Source organism: Olea europaea, chromosome 21 (genome assembly GCF_002742605.1).
Source record: "Olea europaea var. sylvestris chromosome 21, O_europaea_v1, whole genome shotgun sequence".
Classification (NCBI taxonomy): domain Eukaryota; kingdom Viridiplantae; phylum Streptophyta; class Magnoliopsida; order Lamiales; family Oleaceae; genus Olea; species Olea europaea.
The window spans coordinates 4,121,865-4,149,056 of record NC_036257.1 but is presented as its reverse complement, the minus strand read 5'-3'; the positions used below and the strand labels follow the sequence as shown (position 1 = coordinate 4,149,056).

General features: G+C 33.6%; 1 protein-coding gene across 1 annotated transcript; it reads left to right on the top strand.

The window, feature by feature from the left end:
- Positions 1 to 10,502: 10,502 nt before the first annotated feature.
- Positions 10,503 to 18,317, top strand: LOC111370415 (callose synthase 12-like). Its single transcript, XM_022992105.1, has 2 exons — positions 10,503 to 16,057; positions 17,924 to 18,317. The coding sequence occupies exon 1, from the start codon at positions 10,697 to 10,699 to the stop codon at positions 16,049 to 16,051; it is 5,355 nt and encodes a 1,784-aa protein (XP_022847873.1). The 5' UTR covers positions 10,503 to 10,696; the 3' UTR covers positions 16,052 to 16,057; positions 17,924 to 18,317.
- The last annotated feature ends 8,875 nt before the right edge of the window (positions 18,318 to 27,192 follow it).

Below are 27,192 nucleotides of genomic sequence, written 5' to 3'. Positions count from 1 at the left end.
TAAATGTAATAGTGAATAAAAGTTGATATAAATCGTATTTGACTTAAAAGAATTAACTAAATTAGATTTAATGACGAAAATCATAAATATTATCTCTGATTAAAAATGATAAATAATCGAGAAATTGAGAAACCAAAACAGTGAGTTCGTTCATCGAAAGGAGATGGTGAATTCAACTTTGATATTTAACCAACTATTGTTATTTATGCAAGTATCTAGAAGAATTTTAAAAGAATTTTAAGCAGTGGATGAACCGTCTCTTTTTCGAAATTCTCAAAAATTCTGAACTATTTTTGAGAATTTAAAATTTTTTTGGATTGTTCAATAATTAGAAAAAGAGATTGAACAATCTCTTATCCTAAATATTACGGCTCATCTAATGGGGCTACAAATATAATCACGTGACAGTCATATAATAAGCGAACACAGGAATCTACGTCACTTTTCTAGCAATTTGTAAAAAGGTCGCCTTATATTAAAATTGAGTCATATTAAAAAAATAAGATAAAACACATTTATATTTAATTTTAAAACTTATTCTAAACTTTAAATTCTAAATTTTGTGAAAATAGGGATGTCTATTTGACTATGTCAATGGTATGGTCCATTTTGAAGGGGAGCTCTATAAATCCATCCACAACATCACTTTCTATCAATTTGAAAGTGCCATTTGTGCCAATTTGTCAACAACTCATAGACAAAATGTGCATTTTGAATTTAACGGGCGATCTTTACGTATATTGTATGTGACATATTACACACGTCATTTGAAATGTATTAAACAAATAAATTTTATTACACATATTTCACATTTCATTGAAATTGAAATGTGAAGATGATTCAAAATTGAGATAAGATAAAGTTAGGGACAATAATGAATTTGAGTCGCTTGTTGGCTAGTAAAAGCTTAGTTCAGTTTGTATCCCGACATGCTTGTATTCCAAGCTCCCTAGAGGTTGTCGGCTTCACAAGCCGATCTTTCGGCTTTCATGCATTATTTAATTTTTTAATATTTTTCTTTAAACTATGTGCAAAAAAATCAAAATGCTCACTTGACTCATTACGAGTAGTGTTGACTCCTTGGTCAATGATTCGAGCATCGATTTAAACCATTGTCACCTTTACGGGTAGCTCAGCCCGTCAACATGGGTGGACGGTGGAGTGAACTTTTTCTAACTTTAGCAAAATAACAGAAAGTTAAAGAAAATCTAGAGAACATGACGGGCCCGTGTAGACCCACAAAATTTATTTCATGTCCAATTTTTCCGTTAGACATGCATTGAGACCTGCAGGAGGACCTGCCCTTTTGTCTTAATTCAAAATTTAAAGAGATCCTTCTCTTTTCAGTTATTGGGACCCACTAATCAAATTTTTTAAATTTAAAGCACTTGAAATCTGAACGTTAATAAATGTTAGATTAAGATTTTCTTTATTTTCAAAATATATTTTCTCTTCATTATTTTCAATCATATATTTTTCAATAAAATAATGTTATATACAAATTTAAAATTTTTTCTTATTTTTTAATCATATGTTGCCCTTGTTTGAGCCCAATTTTAAAAGAGAAAATGAATTTTTGAATAGTATATTGATAGGAAATTTGTGATTAAAAAATAAGAAAAAGTTTTTGATTTACGTGTAATATTATTTTATTGAAGAATGTGTGATTAAAATGATATCAAATTACTGTTGAAAAATATATTTTGGTGAAAAAAATGAGACTCAAACAAGAGCATTTTCCATCAATCCATTATTTTAAAATTCATTCTTACAATAAAATGAGGCCCAAATAGGCACCCTAAGCCCTTGTTTGCTTTTGATCTTCCCATTCATCTCTTGTGCGTCTTTCTTTCCCTAATTCTTTAAGATCTTTCAACCAATTGATTTGATCCCAAAGCTTTTAAGTGCACCTAGAATCTTTTACACATTTGGATGAAGCAAGAAATTCGCCCACAACAAACAATCAGTTTAAATATTCACGATCAAGAAGTGCTGGATTGCTCATTATTTCAAAAAAAATAAAAATTAATTAAATAGTGTAGTTAGAAAATGTTTGATTAAAAAGTAGGAGAAAATTTTGAATTTACACAATAAAATATTTGATTTTGTGAATGTGTGATCGAAAATAATTATATAGCAAAAACTTTTTAAAATAATAGTTAGCAAATAGAAGCTAACATTGTAAAATATTTAGTTTTCACATGTTAGGACCTAGAAATATGTGATTTTCTTTGACTAACCTTTTTTTTTTGGCCTTTACTTGTTCTTACATAGCAACTTATAAAACACTTTATCTAGTCAAAGTTATGCAATTATCTAACTTACTTTGTAGTAGAATAATGTTACTTGTACATAAGGAATTATACAATGATTTACATACAGACGATATGTCAAAAAGAGAGCAAACAAGTTTATTTTTATTTTATTGAAGAAATTCTAACCCAATTATATTTTACTACATTATGTATATGTAAACAATTATATAAACCAAATTACGTATTAGCACAACCATTTGGAATTGATCTCTTGTCCACTATGAATAAGCGATATCTTGCTCACTGGTGATGTGGGAAGACGTGGTCTTGCCACTTCACCGATATTTTAGACCACATCCCACCTCATCAATGGTAAGCAGGAGATCAATCCCGTATATATACAATTGATAGATCCCAATTATGATTAAACAGTGATCTAATACATTCATAAGGACTGACGTTAAGACCCTATGTACCACCAAGCAGTTAAAATGTTGGCATATTTTGATGTGTTGATTGGAGCTCATTTGTTAGCATCTATAAATTATGAATCCTGCAAAATATATGAATAGTAAGTGGTTAGCAATGTATAAAATTTTACAAAATGTGTAGTTTAAAAATATATTTATCCAATTTAAGTTTTGTAAAATATGCAGAATCAGAATCTAGCCATAATCATAAGAGTTTGTGGATTACGATTTTCTTGTTTAGTACCTGTTTGGTGAGAATTAAAATTAGATTTTTAGTAGATTTTTATTAAAAAAATTGATAAATGGTATGGCTAAAAAGTTGTAGGACACATGAAATATATAGTTAAAATTAACTGTTAACTTTCACTTAGATTAAAATTTTAATTTTAATCCCTACAAAACTAGGTCTTAAGGCGCCAACAATCTCAGTGCTTATTTGGAATGATTTTTTGACAACCATTTTTTTCTTTTCAAAATTATTTTCAATCACATATTCGGTGAGACTTGTAATTTTTTCCTATTTGTCAACCAACATTCTTCTAAAAAATATCTATTAAAAGACAGGAAATTCTCGATGAATTTCATAATATCCACATGCATCACCATAGGTTGAAGTTTAATCAGAAGACTCTCTATATCTATGGTATTAACAGAGTTAGTTAAATCTAATCTATCTAAAACAAGCTCTCAATAAAATGATAATTCGTCTCTAATAAAGGAAGAAATCAGAATCGTAGTTATATTAATTCAGCTCATAGAAATTGGAATAGTTGTAGCAAACACAGAGGGGTGGATCTAGTCTTGAGGTTGAACACGAGTTACAATACAAATATACATAGATTTTTCTTTAAGGGGGGGGAAAAAAAAAACCTAAGAAAAATTAGACATTTTTAGGATCCAATGACGGGTTATAGCATGGTTGAGCCCGTGCCTGGATCCGCCAGTGCAAACATAGTGAAATAGGACTGCAAGGCTTTAGATTGCCCGTAACGTGTAATATTCGGCCACTCTCTAGAAGTGAATTTGTCAAATAAAAAAAATAAACGGGTGATTTTATAAATAAATAAAATAAAATTGTCTGAAAGTCTGACTAGGCCCTTGTTTGGTTCTCATTCTTTCCTCATTAAAATAAAAAATATAACCGTTATCCATCACATCAAACCACCAAATTTGAATTTCTATCTCTTATTTGAAACCTGTAACGACTTTATTTTTTATTTACATTCTAACAAAAATAAGAAACAAACGGGAGCTACATTCAAATGTATGTCTAGATAGAGTGATCCAATGGAATTCATATTTCTGTTTGAAATTTATATTTCATATCCAGATTTAGACGTGACATTTGTTTTAATTTTAAAAAATAAAATAACCTAAATAGTGATCCATATACATTAGTAAAAATTCAAATCATATGGACTGAAAAGTCTTGATTTACCTACTTTCTAGCTTGCAATTTAAGCAATAGATCAAAGATGCTCTTTGTATACGTGGACAGAGTAAGTAAATCAACGAACATAAAATGTAATCAATCATGTTATAAGCACAAAAAATTTTAATAAAAATTTTTGATAGACGACACATGATGTAAATTATTAAAAGATGGGGAAAAAAAAGGTGAATCAAGTTCTGCCACGTCAACATCTATATGATTCGATAAGAGATTCCTTGTACTTGAAGCTTTTTCCAAATGTAATTACAATTTACTTAGTGCTTGTTTAGTAAGGATTTTGATAATTGATTATTTGATCGTTAGAGATAAAGTAAGTTCTATTTGTGAGAGAAAAATTAAAAAATGAAGGCTGTAATAATGAAATAACGATCAAAAAATTGATTTTAAATGTCTTTTAAATTGTACCAAACAAGCTCTTAACTATATAGAGCCCATATTTGGTACAATTATTTAATACTCATTTTTTTTCGAACTCATTTTCGACCACACATTTTGTAAAATAAAATAATTTTGCATGTGATTCCATAACTTTTTAGCTTTTAACCACACATTATCAAAAAATAATGCTTTTTAATAAAATTGATTATCAAAAAGGTACATTAGACATGCCTTTATAATCTTGTTTGATTTACCAAATCATGCATCAAAATTTACTTTAGGAGCAAAACTAATGATGCGGGTAAAAACCCAAAAGGAAAAAGTTAAGAATCTGAAATAGTGTTTAGAGGAAGAAAGGTGAGGGAAATCAGAAAGTCCCGATTTGACCTCAATTATAATTAGTTTTTGGAAAAAAAAAATTTATTTAAGAATGTGGGATTAAAAGGGAATGAAACATTTTGAATTTAATTGTAATATTATTTTATTAAAAAATATATGGTTGTAAAAAAAAAAAAAAAGAGAGAAAAACATTTTAAAATTAGTGGAGCCCAAATAGGAGTGATATGTAGTCGTTGAAAATAATTTGGTAGTTGAATTTTTTTTCTCATGTGGCAGTTGATATCTGTAAATTAGAATACAAATTTAGTCATGCTACTTGTAAATTTTATTTGACAATCTAGGTTGATAATTCACACTTGACAACATCACATTGATCCATTTCAAAATCTGTTTTAAAATCAATTGTCCGAATTTCGATAAAAAAAAAAAAAGTTATCAACTATAATTGTCAAACATGATTATACGAATAGATTAATAATCATACAAATTTGACCCCCAAGTTATTGATTCCACCCCCAAAGAATACGTTATTCCCCAACCCTCTACCCTATATTGGGAAAAAGTCACCCTCAGGGTACATTTCCAAATAGTAAAAGGGAAGGGTGGAGAAATCCAATTTTGATTCAGGCTGCTGTGTCAAGGGTTCGAATCCTGAAATATGAATTTGGCTCTTGGATAAGTGCAAGTGTACGAGCAGCCTTCCACCCTGTACCCTTAAAAGCATAACTTGAGATTTACTTCCCTCACGATACTCCAAGACAGGGGCGATGGAGAACCCTTAAGATTGAGGTTCAACATTTTTTAATATTTGGAAAAAGTCCCAACATTAGTTTGCGCTTTATGGCTTTCTTCGTGGTCGTGGAGTTGAGGACCCACCAACGAGAAATCTTATGCTCAAAACTTATGAAAAATTTGACCACAATATATTGTGCGCGTTTCGTACTGCTTTTCCACTTAAAAAAATTAATTTTTTAATCTTTATTTCACTATTTTAACATCATTTTTTTACTTCTTCTCGAATAGGTGAGACCCACTTTTCTTTCTAACAGTCAACAAATTAATTTTCATAATCATTACCGAATAAACCCATAGTCCTTCTTTGAGCCCCCTTTTTTGGGGAAAAAAAATCATTACCGAATAGTATTTTTATCATATTTCAACAACACATTTTTCAGTAAAATAATATTACACATAAATCTAAAACTTTTCTTTATTTTTTAACAATACATTTTTCATCAATACACTATTCAAAAATACATTTTTTTGACAAGAATTTGGCTCAAATATTCTGATAGAATAAATTTCATTAAAAAATTCACTTGGTCACTAAATATAAATAACATTACATTATTGGTCATTCCTTTAGTGACGATCACTTCAAGTCTGATGCCGGTTCGTTAAACCTTGACATCAACTATAGATTATTTTTTTCATGTCTTGAAATTTTGCATCTTCAAAATAAAAATGTGATTTTTAGGATGAGAAATCTCGCATTTAGTGAAAATTTTTCCAAATTGTTCTATTTAACCCTCGGTTTAACCCTAACTCTATTTTTTATCATTAACAAACAATAAAAAGCTACATTGCTTTAATTTTTCGTTAGTGCACATGAAGGTTTAACAACTGTCAACTGTTATGCTTGATGTGTCATTAATCGGACTAATAAAATAGAATTTGTCTAGTGGTATACGATGGGGTGTGTCGAATAGTGTACATTCCACTCACATGGGTGTGGGACCCATATGAAAGAAATGATATTTTATTCGAGTGGGTCCCTCGTCCATGTGAATGAGGTGTACACCATTAGGTACACCTCAATGTACCACTGGTGAAACTGAATAACATAACTACTTAAACCCTATTTGGCCCCCATTACGTGGAAAAAGTAATGGGTGGAATAATATTTTTTTGAAAAACGAGTGGATGAAAATGAAGGAAAAATTTTCGATTTACGTGTAATATTATTTTATGAAAGATTGTATGGTTGAAAATAAAAGAGAGAAAAATAAAATGTAATGTAATGAAAATTAATGGAACCCAAACATGTGCTAAATATCATTTACTTTGATGACTAACTGATCACAATGATACTTTAACGAGTAATTTGAAAATTTTCTCAAGCTCCAGTGATTATAATTTTCACATGCTTAGCGCCTAGAAAATAGGGCTTTATATGTTTAAAAAATTTGTGAGTTGCAAAAAGTATATTTGACTTTGACCTTCTTTATCATTCATTCCAATGCAAGTGGTGAATTAGTCAAAATTATACGGTTTTCTAAATTTTCAGTTTGCAATACCAATGACTTTAACTTTCTTAACCGTTGTTTGAGTCTATTTTTCACATCAAAATATATTTTTTAACAGTAATTTAACTTTATTTCAACATATTTTTTAATAAAATATTACGAAAAACAAATTCATGATTTTTCTTTATTTTTTTAACCACACATTTTCCGTTAATTTTTTTTTAAATGTATTTTTTGACAAAAATAGAGCTCAAACTAGGGCTTATTGCTTAATGCTATTTGTAGTTGCTTACTACCGTAATTGTACCACGTGATATACATGTGAGGTTAGTGATTTGATGTATTAATGTGGAATTTTGATAGAAATTAAAGATTAAAGCTTAAAATCTAATCTAATTCACATTTCATCGGCTTTTATCTACTGAAATTTTGATTTTAATCTCTACCAAATAGGAATTAAAAATTCAATGTCAACTATTTTCGAATTCATGCAATTGATTCTAACTAATAGGTATAAATAAGCGAGACATTGTGCATGGCTTAAATAAATATTCAATGGTCAAATAGGAACTAAAAATTCAATGTCAACTATTTTCGAATTTATGTAATTGATTCTAACTACTAGGTATAAATAAGTGAGACATTACACATGTGTTTATCAATACAAGAAGATATGTTATCTAATACAATTGATGTGAATAGACATTATAGACTCACAAAGGTACTAGATAACAAGAAGTTGAGAGAGATAACAATCAAGATGGGCAGCTAACCAAAACAAATCAACAAGATGTTGCTTACTCGAACTAACCTGAAAGACAACTACATTAACATTATTTACCAAGATCAATGTGACATATACTACTAAATATTTATTATATAATACATTTTAATTAGTTATATTCTACCAAAAAAACTTCATACACTTTAGAGATCAAGCTCTACTAGAGAGGACACCATGCCAAAATGTTGAACATATTTTTGAGCAAGATCAATCACAACATATCCTCGACTACAATAATCTCTCAAAGCTCAAGTATTATAAGAGTCTCAATCGTTGAAGACTCAGGTTCCGTACATGCAACTATAGATTAAAATCATTTTCAGTAGATATTTATAAAAATTGATTAAATATGATTAAAAAGTTGTGAGTCTTATAAAAAATATGACAAAAATTAATTCTTGGACTTGAAACTTTTAGTAAATTTTAATTTATATAACCAGGAGCTAAGTATATAAAAAGAGGAAAAAAATTTAATATAAAATATAAAATATGATGGTCTTTGTAATAAAAATTTAGTCCACGTTTGAACTCCATTGTTTAAAAGTAGATTTTGTAAAAATTGATTTTTAAAAAAAGAATATGTTGTTAATAATTGATTTTTTTTTTTTTTTAGTTTACAAGTAAAATTATTTAATTGCGAAAATTCTGAGGAAAAATTAGTTTGAGATAAATTAATTTTAAAGAATAAGACTAAAAAATGGATAACTCCTATCGAAAAATTTCATAAGATAGCTACTTAAAATTTTGTTTGAAAATTAATTCTTGAAAGAGATTCTTATTCCAAAAGTACTTTTAAAATAAATCACATTAGAAGAAGTACTTTTATAAAATTGGTCGAAAAACTTGAAAAACAATTTTTGCATCTTGAAAATTCCTTTTTAACTTCTTGAAAATCATGCCAAATGAGCACTACTTAAACGTAAATGATAAATTTATCTCCAAGATCACAAACGCACTAAAACAAATGGGTTGGAGACAGAAAGAGAATGATTATGAACGTATATGAAAAATTGACAGAATTTTTACGGATTTGATACTTATCAATTTTTTATTGAACATACAAAAAATGCACCATTCCGACACCTAGATGGTGCTTGTGAATAATTCCCCTTATTCTAGAAAACAAAAAGTCGAAAACATTAATGAATTGGAGTGTAATGTCACAATTTGAGACGGTGAGGGAATGGAGAAAAATCATTACACGATCCCATATTTCACAGAAGTAAAGGAAATCTAATTATAATATGATTATTACAATCAATCACAATTAATCGAATCTCCTTTTCCATAATCACTCTTCCCAAAAATTATTCTCAACAATTATTCTCAACTTTTAATCAATCATTCAATCAATCAAACAAGAAAAGTATGGTAAATGAGCTAACAAATCTTCTAAAATTAATATTTCTTAAATTATATTCAATCAAAAATGAAGGCATGGAAAATTTAAAATTATGGCTTGAATACCAATTAATATATATTTTTATACATTTGTGAAGGGCACAATACGAAATGCATAAATTCATGACTGTCAATTACGCTTCTATTTGATACCCATTACTTGAAAATGAAAATAGACGGAATAATATTTTTTAGAAAAATGAGTAGTTGAAAAAGAAGGAAAAATTTTCGATTTACGTGTAATATTATTTTATGAAAGATTGTGTGGTTAAAAATAGGAGAGAGAAAAATAAAATGTAATATAATTTAATTTAATGGGGATAAAAAAGGGGGCTACATTGTTCTATTGGTGTAATCATTTGTGTCGTGTTTCACACTTTAGCATCATCAATTCAACTTTTTGCCTAAAATGTCATTTTCATATATGATATTTGTGAAGTTATATATTTTTCAAAGTAACAAATATATACCATGTTTGGTTCAACCTAAAAATTTGAATTAAAATTAAAATTATTTGTTAAAACAGGTTCTAAAAAAGTCTTTGGGACAAAATTCTAAATGGTCTATATAATTGATCATATAATCGTGTTTATATATATGCTTTTTATACAACATCCTTAACAGGTACGATGAGGATTGGCAAGAGAGTAGAAGTACGTCCTGAAGCAGAGGAAATTGTTGCAGAAGTTTATAATTAGTTATAACTATATATTTTATAAAATCTTAGTATCACTTATATTTAACACCAATCTAGAAACAATACTCATGACATTAAATTACGGGTTCAATTAATAAATGAGTTATAAATTCTTGAATTTATAATTTAATGATACAAGTAGTATTGTGTAGATGGTGTAATATCATTACTGTTCAAAAATTTATTATGATATACTAACACCTGGATTGACATTTAAAATTATTCGTGCTAGATAACATCATTCAATTTTATAAGATCTATAATATTTTAATAATATATTTCAGTAATTTTTATCAAAATTTACTAAAATTGAATATGGAAAATGGAGGAAGGCAAGTGTAGCCGTGTGGGTGGTGGCAGGGAAGCATCGCAAATGAACATTTTAAAGACAGCAATTACATAGAAAAGACACGGAATGGGTCCCTCCAAATCAATGTACAAACATCACAGCACTACGAACAACACTTGTTCAAACCAGTATCTATCTACTGTGTCTCTATTCTTAGCAGCGTTTATGTTTATCCGCCATAGCCATTTCATTTGAAAACTTCTCTTTTCTTCCCTAAAAAACCATTCACAAAACCTTACACACCCCATATCCTACCCTATCCCACCCCCGATCTCCATTGTCTCCGCAAAAAATCTATCAAATCCACGTAACTCTGTAAATGTCATGAGAAACAACCACCGTCAACGGACAGCGCCTCCGCCGGGGCAGTCCGGTCCACCACTGCAATATTCGGACGCAGAAGATGTGTACAACATAATTCCGATCCACAATTTGCTAGCTGACCACCCCTCTCTCCGTTACCCGGAGGTCCGCGCCGCTGCTGCCGCTCTCCGTGCTGTTGGAGACCTTCGGCGGCCTCCTTTCTCCCCATGGCAGCCCCAGTACGATCTTCTCGACTGGCTTGCACTGTTCTTTGGTTTTCAATCCTCCAATGTAAGGAACCAGCGGGAACATTTAGTTCTTCATCTGTCTAATGCTCAGATGCGGCTATCTCCTCCTCCGGATAGCATTGATACTCTCGATCCATCTGTTCTCCGGCGTTTCCGCCGCCACCTCCTGAAGAACTACTCCAACTGGTGCTCTTACCTTAACCTCAAGTCCAACATTTGGCTTTCGGACTCCCATTCACGACACTCCTCCTCCGATCACCGCCGCGAGCTTTTATATGTGTCTCTTTATTTACTTATTTGGGGTGAGTCGGCGAATATACGCTTTGTTCCGGAATGTATTTGCTATATTTTTCATAACATGGCTATGGAATTGAATAAGATACTGGAGGATTTTATCGACGAGAACACTGGGAGGCCATTTTTGCCATCTTTGTCTGGAGAAAATGCGTTTTTAAATAAAGTTGTGAAGCCTATATACGATACTATTAAAGCTGAGGTGGAAAATAGTAGGAATGGCACTGCACCGCACTCTGCTTGGCGGAATTATGATGATATAAACGAGTACTTTTGGAGTAAGAGGTGTTTTGAGAAGCTGAAGTGGCCGATTGATGTTGGGAGTAATTTTTTTGTTACAGGGATGGGGAAGAAAGTGGGAAAGACAGGGTTTGTTGAGAAGAGGTCATTTTGGAATTTGTTTAGGAGTTTTGATAAGTTATGGATTATGTTGATTCTGTTTCTTCAGGCTGCGTTAATTGTGGCGTGGGAGAGGAGAGAGTATCCGTGGCAGGCATTGGAGAGTAAGGAGGTTCAGGTCAAGTGCTTGTCTGTATTTATCACTTGGAGCACACTGAGGTTCTTGCAGTCGTTGTTGGATGCTGGAATGCAGTATAGTTTGGTTTCGAGGGAGACAAAGTCATTGGGGGTGAGGATGTTCTTAAAATGTGTGGTTGCAGCTGCATGGATTTTGGTGTTTGGAGTGTTCTACGGAAGGATTTGGAGCCAGAGGAATCAGGATCGATCTTGGTCTCGCGCCAATAGGAGAGTTGTGAATTTTCTTGAGGTTGCATTGGCTTTTCTTGCTCCAGAAATTCTGGCCCTGGCTTTGTTTATCCTGCCATGGATTAGGAATTTTCTGGAGAATACGAATTGGAAGATCTTTTATCTGTTGTCATGGTGGTTTCAGAGCAGGACTTTTGTGGGTAGGGGGCTTAGGGAAGGTCTTGTAGACAATATTAAGTATTCATTGTTCTGGGTGGTTGTGCTTGCAACAAAATTTACTTTCAGTTACTTCATGCAAATCAAGCCCATGATTGCTCCCACCAAGACATTATTAGATCTGAAGGATGTTAATTATGACTGGCATGAGTTCTTTGACCACAGCAATCGATTTGCAGTGGGGCTATTGTGGCTTCCTGTTGTTTTGATTTACCTCATGGATCTGCAGATTTGGTATTCAATTTACTCTTCATTTGTTGGTGCTGGTGTTGGGTTGTTTGATCACTTGGGTGAGATCCGGAATATGCAGCAGTTGAGGTTGAGGTTTCAGTTCTTTGCTAGTGCTATTCAGTTTAATCTGATGCCTGAGGAGCAGCTTCTGAATGCTAGGGGAACATTTAGGAGTAAGATCAAGGATGCCATCCACCGGTTGAAGCTGAGGTATGGGCTTGGCCGTCCCTTTAAAAAACTTGAATCAAATCAGGTGGAGGCCTATAAATTTGCCTTGATATGGAATGAAATAATTATGACATTCAGGGAGGAAGACATTCTTTGCGACCGCGAAGTTGAGCTACTTGAGCTTCCTCAAAATGACCGTGCAGATCCTAAAAATAACTGGGAAATTCATGTGATTCAGTGGCCTTGTTTGCTCCTCTGTAATGAACTACTGCTTGCTCTCAGTCAGGCAAAAGAGTTAGTTGATGCTCCTGACAGGTGGCTTTGGCATAAGATCTGCAAGAGTGAGTACAGGCGATGTGCGGTTATTGAAGCTTACGATAGTTTGAGGCACTTCTTACTTGCAATTATCAAATATGACTCTGAGGAGTATACCATTGTCAGAACCTTCTTTCAAGAAATTGATCAATGGGTTCAGCTGGAGAAATTCACTAAATACTACAACATGACTGCGCTCCACAAGATGCATGAGAAGTTGGTCCATCTTCTCAATTTATTACTCATGCCTAATGTAGACGTTGACAAGGTGGTGAATGCTCTGCAGGCCCTTTACGAGGCTGCTATTAGAGATTTCCTTAAAGAGCAGAGAAGCAACGACCAGCTGGAGGAGGATGGTCTGGCTCCTCGGAGGAGAGTTTCCAGTGCTGGATTGCTTTTTGAGAATGCTGTTGAGTTGCCAAGTTCAGATAATGAGAATTTCTATCGTCAGGTGCGGCGGTTGCATACCATTCTTACATCACGGGATTCCATGCACAGAGTTCCAGAAAATCTTGAGGCTAGACGCCGAATTGCTTTCTTCAGCAATTCATTGTTCATGAACATGCCTCATGCTCCCCAAGTAGATAAAATGAGGGCTTTCAGTGTTTTGACTCCTTACTACAATGAAGAAGTGTTATACAGTAAGGAACAACTCCGAACTGAGAATGAAGATGGGATTTCTACCCTCTACTACTTGCAGACGATCTATGCTGATGAGTGGAGGAACTTCTTGGAGAGGATGCGCAGAGAAGGGATGGCAAGTGAAAAAGAACTTTGGACAAGTAGGTTGAGAGAACTTCGTCTATGGGCATCATACAGAGGCCAGACACTCACCCGCACGGTGAGAGGAATGATGTACTACTATCGGGCTCTTGAGGTGCTAGCTTTTCTGGATTCTGCATCTGAGATGGACATAAGGGAAGGATCAATGCAACTTGGTTCCATGAGGCGTAATGATGGCATGGATGGTTTGAACTCAGCAAATTCACCGTCCTCAAGAAGTTTGAACAGAGTAAATTCTGTCAGTTCGCTGTTCAAAGGCCACGAACGGGGGACTGCTTTGATGAAATTTACTTATGTTGTTGCATGTCAGATTTATGGTTCACAGAAGGCCAAAAAGGACGCCCATGCCGAGGAGATTTTTAATCTTATGAAGAATAACGAAGCTCTTCGTGTTGCCTATGTTGATGAGGTGTCATCTGCAAGGGATGAGAAAGAGTATTACTCTGTCCTGGTGAAGTATGATCAGAAGAAGGAAAGAGAAGTTGAGATCTATCGGGTCAAGTTGCCTGGTCCATTGAAGCTTGGAGAGGGGAAACCGGAGAATCAGAATCATGCCATTATCTTCACGAGGGGAGATGCAGTTCAGACTATTGACATGAATCAGGATAACTATTTTGAGGAGGCACTAAAGATGCGGAACCTTTTGGAGGAATTTAGACACTATTATGGCATCAGGAAACCTACCATCTTGGGTGTCCGTGAGCACATTTTTACAGGTTCTGTATCATCACTTGCTTGGTTCATGTCTGCACAGGAAACAAGTTTTGTCACTCTGGGTCAACGTGTTTTAGCTAATCCTTTAAAAATCCGGATGCATTATGGGCACCCTGATGTGTTCGACAGGTTTTGGTTTTTGACTCGGGGAGGGGTAAGCAAGGCTTCCAGAGTAATTAACATCAGTGAAGATATTTTTGCTGGATTCAATTGCACATTGAGAGGTGGAAATGTCACTCATCACGAATATGTCCAAGTTGGCAAGGGAAGGGATGTTGGGTTCAATCAGGTTTCCATGTTTGAAGCAAAGGTTGCCAGTGGGAATGGTGAGCAAATTCTTAGCCGCGATGTGTACAGGTTGGGTCATAGGCTGGATTTCTTTAGAATGCTCTCGTTCTTCTACACTACTGTGGGCTTTTTCTTCAATACAATGATCATTGTCCTCACTGTATATGCATTTTTGTGGGGCCGACTTTATCTTGCATTGAGTGGAATAGAGAGTTCTGCGACGGCAGATAATGCTAATGACAATAAAGCACTTGCTACAATCTTGAACCAGCAGTTTATCATCCAACTTGGTCTGTTTACTGCCTTGCCAATGGTTGTGGAAAATTCGCTTGAGCATGGATTCCTGAATGCTATATGGGAATTCATAACAATGCAACTCCAGCTTTCTTCAGTATTCTATACATTTTCCATGGGAACCCGTGGCCATTACTTTGGTAGAACTATTCTTCATGGTGGTGCAAAATACCGTGCAACTGGTCGTGGTTTTGTCGTGCAGCACAAAAGTTTTGCGGAAAACTATAGATTATACGCCCGTAGTCACTTTGTGAAGGCTATTGAGCTTGGATTAATTCTCACTGTATACGCTTCTTACAGCCCCATAGCTACAGGAACTTTCGTGTACATAGCATTGACCATCACCAGTTGGTTTCTAGTAGTTTCCTGGATATTGGGTCCCTTCATTTTTAATCCTCTGGGGTTTGATTGGTTAAAAGCTGTTCACGATTTTGATGATTTTGTGAACTGGATATGGTACCGGGGTGGTGTGTTTACAAAACCTGAACAGAGCTGGGAAAAGTGGTGGTACGAAGAACAAGATCATTTAAGGACAACTGGTATTTGGGGAAAGGTTCTCGAAATGATTTTGGACCTCCGATTCTTCTTTTTCCAGTATGGGATTGTGTATCAGTTGGGCATTGCGGCTGGAAGCAAGAGCATTGCCGTTTACTTGCTTTCCTGGATTTATGTGGTTGTGGCTCTTGGGGTTAGTGTACTATTAGCTTATGCTCGGGACAGATATGCTGCGAAAGAGCACATATACTACCGCCTGGTTCAGTTCCTTGTTATTATTCTAGCTGGAATTGTGATTGCTGCTTTGCTGGAGTTTACAAGGTTCAAATTTCTGGATCTCTTCACCAGTTTATTGGCTTTCATTCCAACTGGGTGGGGAATTATTTTGATTGCTCAAGTCCTGCGGCCCTTCTTGGAGAAAATGGTGATCTGGGAGACCATTGTTTCTCTAGCCCGTCTGTATGACATTATGTTTGGAGTTATAGTTATGGCACCTGTAGCCCTTTTATCGTGGTTGCCTGGGTTCCAAAACATGCAGACAAGGATTTTGTTCAATCAAGCATTTAGCAGGGGTCTACACATATCCCAGATTGTAGCAGGAAAGAAACCCAAGGCTGATTTGTGAGATGAGGTACTTCACCATTTATTCTTCCGTAAATATAACATATTGGAATCAAAATGATACTATTTTTAATAATTACATAAATATGATGGCTCCTGATAACATTGAGCATGGGACAATTACAATACTCAATCATTTAAAATTAATGCTGCCTCTTTTCTTTTTCTAGACGGTTCTTCCACTGTATATTCTCGTTCTAGGTAGAATTTTTTCCCATGTTCTAAGTTTGATCTGTTTTGTTTTATGATTTATGATATCAGATACTACCAGGAAACTAGAATATATATATATATATATATATATATATAGTTTCAAAACTCTTGTATTTTATTCTTTCCAGTAGAATGTGAGAAGTTCTTCTTAGCCATAAGAGTATACATTGCAGTTTGAATTTATTGCTAAGTCGCAACTGCTGTTTTTTGTTGATGATTGACATTTCCTAATCTTTTCTCTTGGGTATGTCACTACTTTTGATAGATTGGTCGTTTTACAAGCAAGATACACTATGTATGTAGAATGAAATAAGTTTGTTCACGTTACTGTGTTAAAGATAAAACCATAGTATGGTGGCTATGATTCCATTTGCTGAATCAAGTGCAACGAACCTCTCCTCTTCATAAACTTAGGCCCTGTTTGAGCCCCATAAATATCTTGTAATATATTATGGAATAGTAATTTGATGGGAAATGTATGGTAAAAAAAGAAGGATTTTTTTTTTTTGATTTTTGTGTAATATTATTTTAATGAAGGTGTAGTTGAAAATCAGTACAGTAGAAAAAATAATGAGAAAAATGGGGTTAATATGTACAAAAAAATTGCTGAAATTTCCAAAACTGCATTTTGTAGTTAGATGACTCATTATAAGTTTATCTTGAGCTCATTCATTAACACCAGAAAAAAAAAAGTGATTACGAATATGGAAGTATGTTTGTTAATTTTTTAGTTTGATTTTGAAAGCCGAATTTAGTGGACAACAATCTTTGCTGCCTTATTTAGTTGGAACTGATATGGTTACGAAGTAATGGTCCCAACTCATGAGTAAGACAAGAAAGTGACTATAAGGCTAATGGAATGCCAGGTTTTATTATATATTTAGAATTTAAGGACCGTCCTGAGCGTACTGGTTTCTCAACGCTTCGTAGTGGAGGTTCCAGAAATCATATATGGATTAATTGAATGCATGCTGATTACAGCAGAAGTGATGATGTCACTCATACATATCAATACTTCAATTTTCCTGTTAATTTGATTAAGAATTACTTTTTTCGTAGCTTTCTTGAAACTTTTGTAATTAGTGATTGTAGTTAGTACATACCATTGAAGGCGAAGCACACTTTTAAATAGAACAGTATTCACGAGATATATTGCTTGTTAAGGATGATGGGATAATTAAAAGCTAAAGTAGTATCGTTTGGGTGTTTGGGACTTTAGAAGGCTAGAACTCAACAACTGGAGTGTAAGACAGTACACACAAAAACGTCCTCCTCTGTGCTGTTGTTCTTGATGATTTTTGATCAACCCATCATCAACTGTTGGTTTTTGCTTTATAATTATTATCATTATCATCATCATCATTATTTTTTAAATGAAAGAAGTTCAAAATGTTCAACAACGCCAAATTTAGAAGAAAGCATGACTCTTTCTTTTAGTAGTTAGCATGGAAGGGAACTTCATATAGCCATTGTCCACTTTACTCTTCCATGAAGTATTTTGCCTATTTACAATGTGGGGTTTGGTACAAGAATCGGTATTTTATAAGTATCGGTGGAGCAATCTTATTTTGAATGGCGTTAAGTTATATTTTCTGTTTTCTTCTTATCATTTACTCTTCCGTTTTACTTTAGTTTCTTATAGAGAATCAATTCATGTTTGCAGGTTGGCCGTTCCATCGTGAAATAGATTTGATGCAGAACCTTGAGGCTGTATATGTATTTTGGTTCGTAGAGGTTGTAATTTGGATATAGTGGCATCATCATATTTTCCTTTCATCCATTTCTGCAGAGAAGCCGAAGAGTCTGATATGCTTTCATCTTGTCATCTGCTTCGTCTTCTCCAACTGTTGTAAGTAACCAATTGTTTTCATACTGCGTTTACAGATTCTTGTAATATGCCTTTGCTGTATCTTTCCGGAGTAAATATGATGGGTAATAGCTTTACACATTGTGCAAATTTTGTCATTCTTTGGTTTTTTGGGAACTGGGCTGGCTTGAATTTTGTTACTTCTGATGCCAGATTATCAATTTTGTTGATGTGTTTCATCTGCCATGTACGGCTTGACCACCCTACTGGATTATTGGCAATTGATATAATTCTTAAACTCCACTCTATAATTTTTCTATTTGGACAAAAGTTTGATTGAGGATGTGACCATAGGGGATGCGGATGTGGAACGGCCATATGGGACAATTAAATCTTTCAAGCAATAGTCATTGGCATCTTTATGTTCCAAGCCATCAATTGACACAGTAGTTAGGGCATCTCCAACCACAACACCAGCACCATTTTGCACCATTTTTTGGTGCAAAATTGCTCCAACCCAACACCAAATTTTGCACCATTTTGGTGCAACATGGTGCAAAGTGTAAAATATCAATTTTGCCCTTATTTAACATTTCTCAAATAAATTTGTTGAGGGTATTTATGTAATTTGTGCTATATATTTTTTAATTCAATAAATTATTATTATTTTTTATTAATACTAATATTATTTGTGTTTAAAATAAATTTTAAATGTAAGACATAATAATTAATTAATTAATTAATTAAAAGACGAAAATAATTTAAAATACATCAAACACAATTATTTATTAAAGTTAACACGAAATATATTAAATAGCAATTTATGTTATATGTTTATTAATTGTATTTTTATTAATTGTTTTATGTTTTTTATATTTATTAATAAATTTAATCTTTTTTATAATTTAACGTAATTATTTATTTAGTAATCTATGTATTTATGAAATAATTAAATAAATAATATTTCAAATAAGAAGATTATAAATAATAAAAAGGGAAGAAAATAGTTAAATACTGTTCATTTGGTATAATTTTTGGTTTAATGGTTGGAGATGAATTTTAGTTTGGTGCAAGATTTGGTGTAAAATGGTGCAAAATTTGGTACACGGTTGGAGATGGCTTTAAGCACGTAAAGCCAGGGGTGGGCAGTTTTGGGTTTTAGCCCAAATCGAAGCAACTTGGGTTGATTTGGCCCAATGTGGAATTGACCCGACCCGAATGAGTAACGTAACACTGCCCGACCCGATGGTCGGCGGTCTGGGCTTGGATCAAGATTATATATTTTCAAAAATAACACGTAATTTTTTTTATTTTTTATTTTTTTAACAAAACAGGTGGTCCTATTTTGAGACTTTAGAATGCTTGCTGGTCCACGGAGATTCATCTTTATTTGTTCAAACAAAACCTTAAAAAAATAAAAAAATAATGTGATCTATAAATTGATTAAACACGTTACAGTTATGATAACACAATTTATTATTATTATTATTTTTTTATGACGGGGGTATCCGCAATCACTACCCTTCGGGTGCGCACTGGGTAAATTGATTAAACACGTCACAATTACGATAAAACAATTTATAGTCACACATGTAGAGTAACATGCTATTCACAAATTGCACATTTATCCCGTTTGATGCCATTAAAAATATTTGTTTTTTGTTAATTTCAGGAAAAATGAATTTTGAAATAGTGATTTTTTGGGAAATGTACAGTTAAAAACTATGAAATTTTTTTGGTTTTACATGCAAATATTTATTGTGAGAATGCGGTGAAAAATGAGTTTTAGATTAAAAGAACTGTTTTTCAAAAGGATAGACAAACATGGGTTTAATGTCACAAATTACTTACTAGTCACATATTAATCAATTAACTGGTCACGATAGTTGCAAATTACACATTTAGTAGGTCACAAATTGTTTATTAACTATAAATTATAATCTGTGAACACCATTGGCACCACAAACATCGTCGCCACCATCACGTCAAATTCACCATCTTCAACTCAAATCCACAACTACAACTACCTCTAGGCACCACCTAAAATCGTTGCCACCACTTCACCTCCACCTTCAACTCAAATAAATTATCAATTTCAAAGCACATTAAGGCCAAAGCTCGTTTTTTGAAATGAACCCCCCCCCCCCCCAACACACACACACATTTTTTATCCAGTTCCCAGAGCGAACATTTCATTATGATGAAAGTTCACTTTTCCAAAAAGGAATCTCTTGGCATATCTTTCGCATGAACTTCTCACCATATCTTGAAGAAATTTAACATTTGAATCCCCCATTCCACCATGACCTAAGTTAGTACACAGAATATGTAATTGCTATATCTTTTTGCCTGTTTTAGTTTACAAAATTCAGGTCCTTCAATTTTAAGTAGTGGGAATAAAGTCACTTTTCATGGCTTTATAGGCCTAAAAGAAGCTTCTGGTCATGGATCTCATTTTTCTCTGTCTTCCAGTGTTGCTTTTATAAGAATTGCAAGAAAAGATTTACATCCAATGCAAGTGGAGAAGGTATGATTGAACGAGCAGTTGCAAGATTTAATATTTTTTTAATTGCTGGAAGATGCCAAAAGCTTGTAGGCACTAAGCATGGGGAATAAAATCAGTAATTTTTGAACCTACTATTTCTTAAACTAATATATCTTCCTTAGTTTATTGAAATTTCATCGTCTATGTGTGTATTTAAACTACCCCTCTCTTTTTGACACATCATCTGTGTGTAAACTATTATGTAATTCCTTTATGTATAAGTAGCATTACTCGTGTCAAAATGGGTGGGGTTGTCCAAGTCTGTAGTCACCTTGCTCATTAATACGGGTGGGCAAAAATAGAACCAACCCAAATGAATTGATTGGTTCAGTTGGTTTGGTTTTTTCTTAAAATTCTATTGGGTTAGGTTTTTTTTAAAAAGAAAATGGGTTGGGTTATGGGTTGATCCACCAAATAGATAAAATCCGCTCAACCCAACCCGCTACTTAAAAAATTGAAAAAAAGTTATAAACAAATGTAAAAATTAAAAAGTTGAAGCCTCACGATCCTAATCACAAAGTTTTATCATCTCTCTCATACTTTCTTTTTCATTCTAGCCCTAAGGCTAATTGTTGCCCTCTCTCATTTTCTCTCGTTCAAGACCGTCGATCGTTCCAACTCCATTTGCATCTAGACTTGACGCTAATCGTCGGCTTTTATTCATTTTGGTACTCTTAACTTTAAATTTTAAGTTGATTATTCATTTATGTCTTGCAAATGTAGGTTTCAAGCTTTTTTTTTTTTTTATTGTTATTAAAGCGAGATGATAATTCATATAATATATACATTTTCCTTCACGCATGATTACAAGTTTTTGTTCATGAAGTGTTGTGGTCAATTGGTTTTTATTATCGAGCATATTTTTATATTTTTAATGTTTAAACTGATCAATCCAATCCAACTCGATCGAAACTTGATTGGTTTGGGTTAGGTTGGGTTGAAACACATGAATGGGCTGTGTAGGCTGGCAGACCATGTCGATAATAGCTCAGTAATGCTATGTCTTCGCCCGCTCTTGTAGGCAGACTTTGTCGAGATAGACATTCTAACGCCATTTCTTTTCTAATTAAAAAGGGGTTCGGTCTTGCTTCTAGCGGCAGGGTGGAGAGTTCGATTCCTGGTGGGAACCTGGGGCAAAAAATTTGGTATGGAGCAATCATTGTGGAGGAGGGTCTCTTGTGCACAGAAGTGTATAGACAATGAATTTTGGTACTCTTAACTTTAAATTTTAAGTTGATTATTCATTTATGTCTTGCAAATGTAGGTTTCAAGCTTTTTTTTTTTTTTTTATTGTTATTAAAGCGAGATGATAATTCATATAATATATGCATTTTCCTTCACGCATGATTACAAGTTTTTGTTCATGAAGTGTTGTGGTCAATTGGTTTTTATTATCGAGCATATTTTTATATTTTTAATGTTTAAACTGACCAATCCAATCCAACTCGATCGAAACTTGATTGGTTTGGGTTAGGCTGGGTTGAAACACATGAATGGGCTGTGTAGGCTGGCAGACCATGTCGATAATAGCTCAGTAATGCCATGTCTTCGCCCGCTCTTGTAGGCAGACTTTGTCGAGATAGACATTCTAACGCCATTTCTTTTCTAATTAAAAAGGGGTTCGGTCTTGCTTCCAGCGGCAAGGTGGAGAGTTCGATTCCTGGTGGGAACCTGGGGCAAAAAATTTGGTATGGAGCAATCATTGTGGAGGAGGGTCTCTTGTGCACAGAAGTGTATAGACAATGGAGGGAACTAGTGATCCAGTTGAGGCATAACCCGCGATTTACCTTCTCCAAAGTTCTAGGGGCAAGGGTCTTGGGGGTCCAGGATCTAATATGGTGTAAGCTAGGATGCCTGGATATCAAAAAAAGAAAAAAAAAAAAAAAGGGTTCGGTCTACACTGCCCTTGACAGGTTGATGGGCCTGTACGGACCTAAAATTTAGTCCATGGTTCAGGGTAGGCTCGGAAAGCATAAGGATCTAGGTTGGTTGCGGTACACAGCCAACCAATCCTCTTGTTTTGCGGGACGGTTTAAACTGGTCTACCTGATTTGACACCGCTCGATAAAATAATATTAATGCCAGTTTTAACATGTGATTTGATGCAGCTTTCAACAATTATGTGAAAGAGTCTACTGAAAGGATAGAGATCGTTGAACAAGGTCGATCTGTCACCTACCGAGTCACCGAAGGTGACCTGACCAAGATGTATGATCCATATAGAGTTACATTTTCATTCATTCCTATCAAAGGGAAAGAAAGTGAGAAGTGTACTGCTCAATAGAAAGCAGAGTTTGAGCCACTAACTCCAACAATACCACCACCTGAAGAAGCAAGAGATGCAGCCCTCAGCTTCGTCTGGTGTTTCGATAAATTTCACCCAATTTACTAAATGGATCGGGTTTCGGTCCTCAGATTTCGAGTTTCGAATCCTTTTGTATCCGTTTGGTAAGTTTCATCCTCAACAATGTTAATTTAGTTTCTCTTCGAGTTATTGTGAAAAAAAAACTAGTAAGAGTATGGAATAAGGTATTGCAAAACCATGTAAATCTGTACTTCTAAACTATTGCAATAAGAATCTCTGCCGAGTGTTGAGGATTTTCTCTTACAAGTACATGCATGTAAATGTACAAAGACTTCAGTATACGTCAACTTGGTTGCCCCAGATATAAAATTAAAGGCGGTTTGAATAAATGTTAGTGGATGAATACCGGATTAACAAATACCGGATGGATTATACTAGATTGACACAGACCATCTATGCAACAAACACACCGTATATGCAATTTATCGTATTTACGCATATCGTATTTGTAGCTTACCGTATTTACAGTGAATTTGGGTACTACTCAAAATATAGCATATTTAATTGCAATAAACTGGACAAATTAATCTACTTAACCAAAATATAGCAGATTAATTTCAATAAAATAGAACAAGTAAACTAATTAGCCAAAAAAAAAAAAAATAATAATTGAGACCTATGTAAATACGGTTTTTTTAAAACAGATTCGCCATCTCACCGTAGGTGCTTAAGGTTTAATTTGGATGTTTGTCTCTCAAGATAAAATGGAGGAACTACAAAATTTGAGCACTTCAAATACTAATTTGTCGAACAGAATTTGTGTCTGAACAATATCACCAACTGTGTGACTATGCAATATGCAAACCAAAATATGTAGAAACTGTGTTCTGTAAATATGCAGAAATCAGTATGCTGCATTGTTGTTTTTTCTCTTGTCTAGAATTGTTAGAAATCGGGTTGAATATATAGGCTCAGCACCATGAACGTTGTTAACACGTATAAAATGACAATGAATATTCGAGTTTCAATAGTTTTGGAATTTAAGTGGTCAGTTGGAGGAAAAAAATTAGCAAATGTAAGCTTAAATTTTCATATATGGGACAACCTTAAATGGTTTCCCTCCAATAATATAAATTCCTTTTAATTGGCACATTTTGAGTTCCAATTCCTCATTCACCTGAACATCATTTTTTGGTGAGTAAATACATGATTTTGACATTCTCACGGAAGAGAATACAAATCAATCTTGAACTTTTAAAATAGCCAATCGGATTCCTCTCAAATTTTGTGCCAAAGTTAGCTACTAAATTCATTTTTTCCAACAATGACATCAAGCATAATTTTATTTCTGCCTGTATTTGTCAGCTCTTTAAGATAAATTTCTTTTGGGGAAGTGTACCGTTGGTTGGCAACTTTGCTTCTAATAGCAAGTTAGTTTCTAACATTTAAAACGGATAATTTTAGTTATGCACATGTCATTGTTGTTCAAGACTAATAAAAATAGACAATTTCCATTCGAAAGTTCATTGCCAAGTCGTCTCATTATTATTATTATTATTTTTCTATAAAATGTTTGGGATGCAATTATTTCCAACTTAAGTAAAAAGAAAAGACTGGTAGAAATGAGGAAAAAAGGTAAAATAAAATGTGTCAATAAAGTGTAAGTGTTAAGTTGTGGAACTTAATTATTGTTAATTTATGGAACTGGTTAGACTTTTAAATTACAATAAAAAAGAGAGTTTAGAGACGATAGATGTTCGATTTTCTCTTTTAAATTTCATTTTAGCATAGTGGATTATTATATCAATGGAAAGAGGAAATGGTCTTATATTGTGACGAACCTCCATAAATCTTGAGTGTCTTTATTTCTTTCTATTAAACTGATTACTTTTGCTAGAATAAAATTAGAGTTGTCAATTCTCAATTTTGTGTATTTTGGAACAAATGAATTTTGATCTTTTTTAAAATTAAACTGTTTGAGATGATTTGGAAAAATCCCAAACGTCATTACTCAAACAGCCAAACTGTCGTTTGACAATTTTATTTGTTATTAAATCATGATTTTCGCATCAAATAGCCGTGTAGGGGTTTCTTTTCTTTTCTTTTTTAAAAGAATTAGTGAGAATCATTGTTTTTTATTTTATAAAATGCAAAAGAAAGGAAATGAAAACGAAGAAAAATTTATTTAGCATTTTGAAGCTTTTGAAGTTACGAGTTCTTCGAAAACTTGATTTAGAGGTCAAGACTTCTTTGACTAAACATACAATAACCAATTTTTTATTATTTAAATAAATGTTCATATCAAATTGCTAATAACAATCGAGGTCACGGAACTACCGATTTCCACAACTGATCTTAGGTAGTGTTTGATTGCTCCATTTTTTCCATGAAGATTCCATTTTCCAACTTTTGGTTATTTGATTGCCCAAAATTTTCCATGGAATTGAAATTCTCACTTTCTTGCCACGTCAGCATTTTCATGAAATCATGGAATTGGAATTCTCACCAAAATGGTGAGAATTGGAATTCCTCGTTACTGTAGCGATTTTTTAATTTTTTTATGTTATTTATTATTATTATTATTATTATTGGCAATGGAAATAAATTATAAGAATTATTATAAAAAAATATTTCCTTTTTACTGACAATTTTCATGTAAAACATGTTAAGGGAATAAATCTCATATCGATTAAATACTAAAATATTGACCAACTTAAATAGATCTTGGACCACTTCTTTTAATAAGGTTGACCTTATTAAGATGGATTTCAAGTCTTAACATGGTATCAAATTCCAATAAGCTCCAACGAGCTATTCGATCCGATTAAGTCTCAAAAATGAGCATACGAATTTTAAAATTGGTCTGCTCAAAAAGAGCCACCATCTTGTAGGGGCATTTCAAAGGAATAAATTTCACATTGATTAAATACCGAAATATTGACCAACTTAAATAAATTTTGGGTCACTTCTCTTAATAAGGTTGACCTTATTAAGATGGACCTATTTTGAAGAAGTGGAGTAGGTTGACGATTTATGAGATATGCGGCCGTTTGGAATGCATGGGGTCAATAATCAAGTGGTAGGAAAGCATCATGAAGAAGTGTGAGGCCTGTTTCCACTAGGTGACAATGACGTCATTTAGAAACACCATTTTGTTGTGGTGTATATGGGGTGGTGGTGTAATGACTTATGCCATGTAGGGAAAGATATGTCTTTAAACCTATGAATTCACCACCATTGTCTGAATACAAACTTTTTATTTTTGAATTGAAGCGTGTTTCAACAATATGCTTGAATTGTGGAAATATAGTAGACATGCTTGATTTTGAAACCATTGGATAAGCCACATGTATTTTGTATAATGGTCAACAAAAATAAGATAATAACGAAATCCATCGAGACCAATATGATGTGCGGGTCCTGGAGTCGAAGGAGCATCTAGGTTTCACGAGGTGTACATCCGCGAAAAGGGAACACCAAAGGAAGGAAGATGTTTAAATGAGCCTTCGACTGGGTCTGGGCCTCTAGACGTAATTGGGCTTTTCACCTCATCAAATAGGACATGTCGTGAGATGTATAGCCTTTTAGTGGATAGGTCCATGCATTTATAGGCATTTTGAGTTTGTGAATATCCTAAGAAAGTGCAAGAAACAGATTTGGGCTGTAGTTTGTGAGTATTATATGGCTTTGTGAGAGGATAACAAAGACATGCAAATTTCTTGAGCTTGAGATAATTTTGTTTTTGTCTAGAAAGAGCCTCAAATGGTGACCATGTGTATTTGTTTGGGCTTAAAGATCTTATTCATTGACCTTGTGATCATGGTGTGAGTTCGGGAAGATGTATTTTGTGGTTGTGCTGAACAATTGGGGGCAGAAATTGACATTGGAGCACTCTCATTTACATAAACAAATTCTAGGTTAACATTGGAATCTGAAGTTGATGGAGATGAGAGAGAGGAGATAAATATTGGGCCACTCCTCTTAATAAGGTTGACCTTATTAAGATGGACATCAAGTCTTAACAAAACAAAGCCAAACGAACACCAAAAGATAGATGGTATTCTTGATTTTTTTTTGTTGGCAATGGAAACAAATTTCATAACCAATACCAGTAAATTTTATCTCTTTAATCGATAATTTTCATGTAAAATAAAGCCAAACAAACGTCAAAAAATACTTTTGTTTCAATATTTTTCAGTGAAAAATTATACCAATCAAACACAATAATTTGCAATTCCCAAGAAAATAATTTCTAGACAATTCAATTCTCTGAAA

What these genes read in the sequence shown, in the direction of transcription:
- LOC111370415 (XM_022992105.1), top strand. Translation starts at nt 10,697, where the DNA reads ATGAGAAACAACCACCGTCAACGGACAGCGCCTCCGCCGGGGCAGTCC.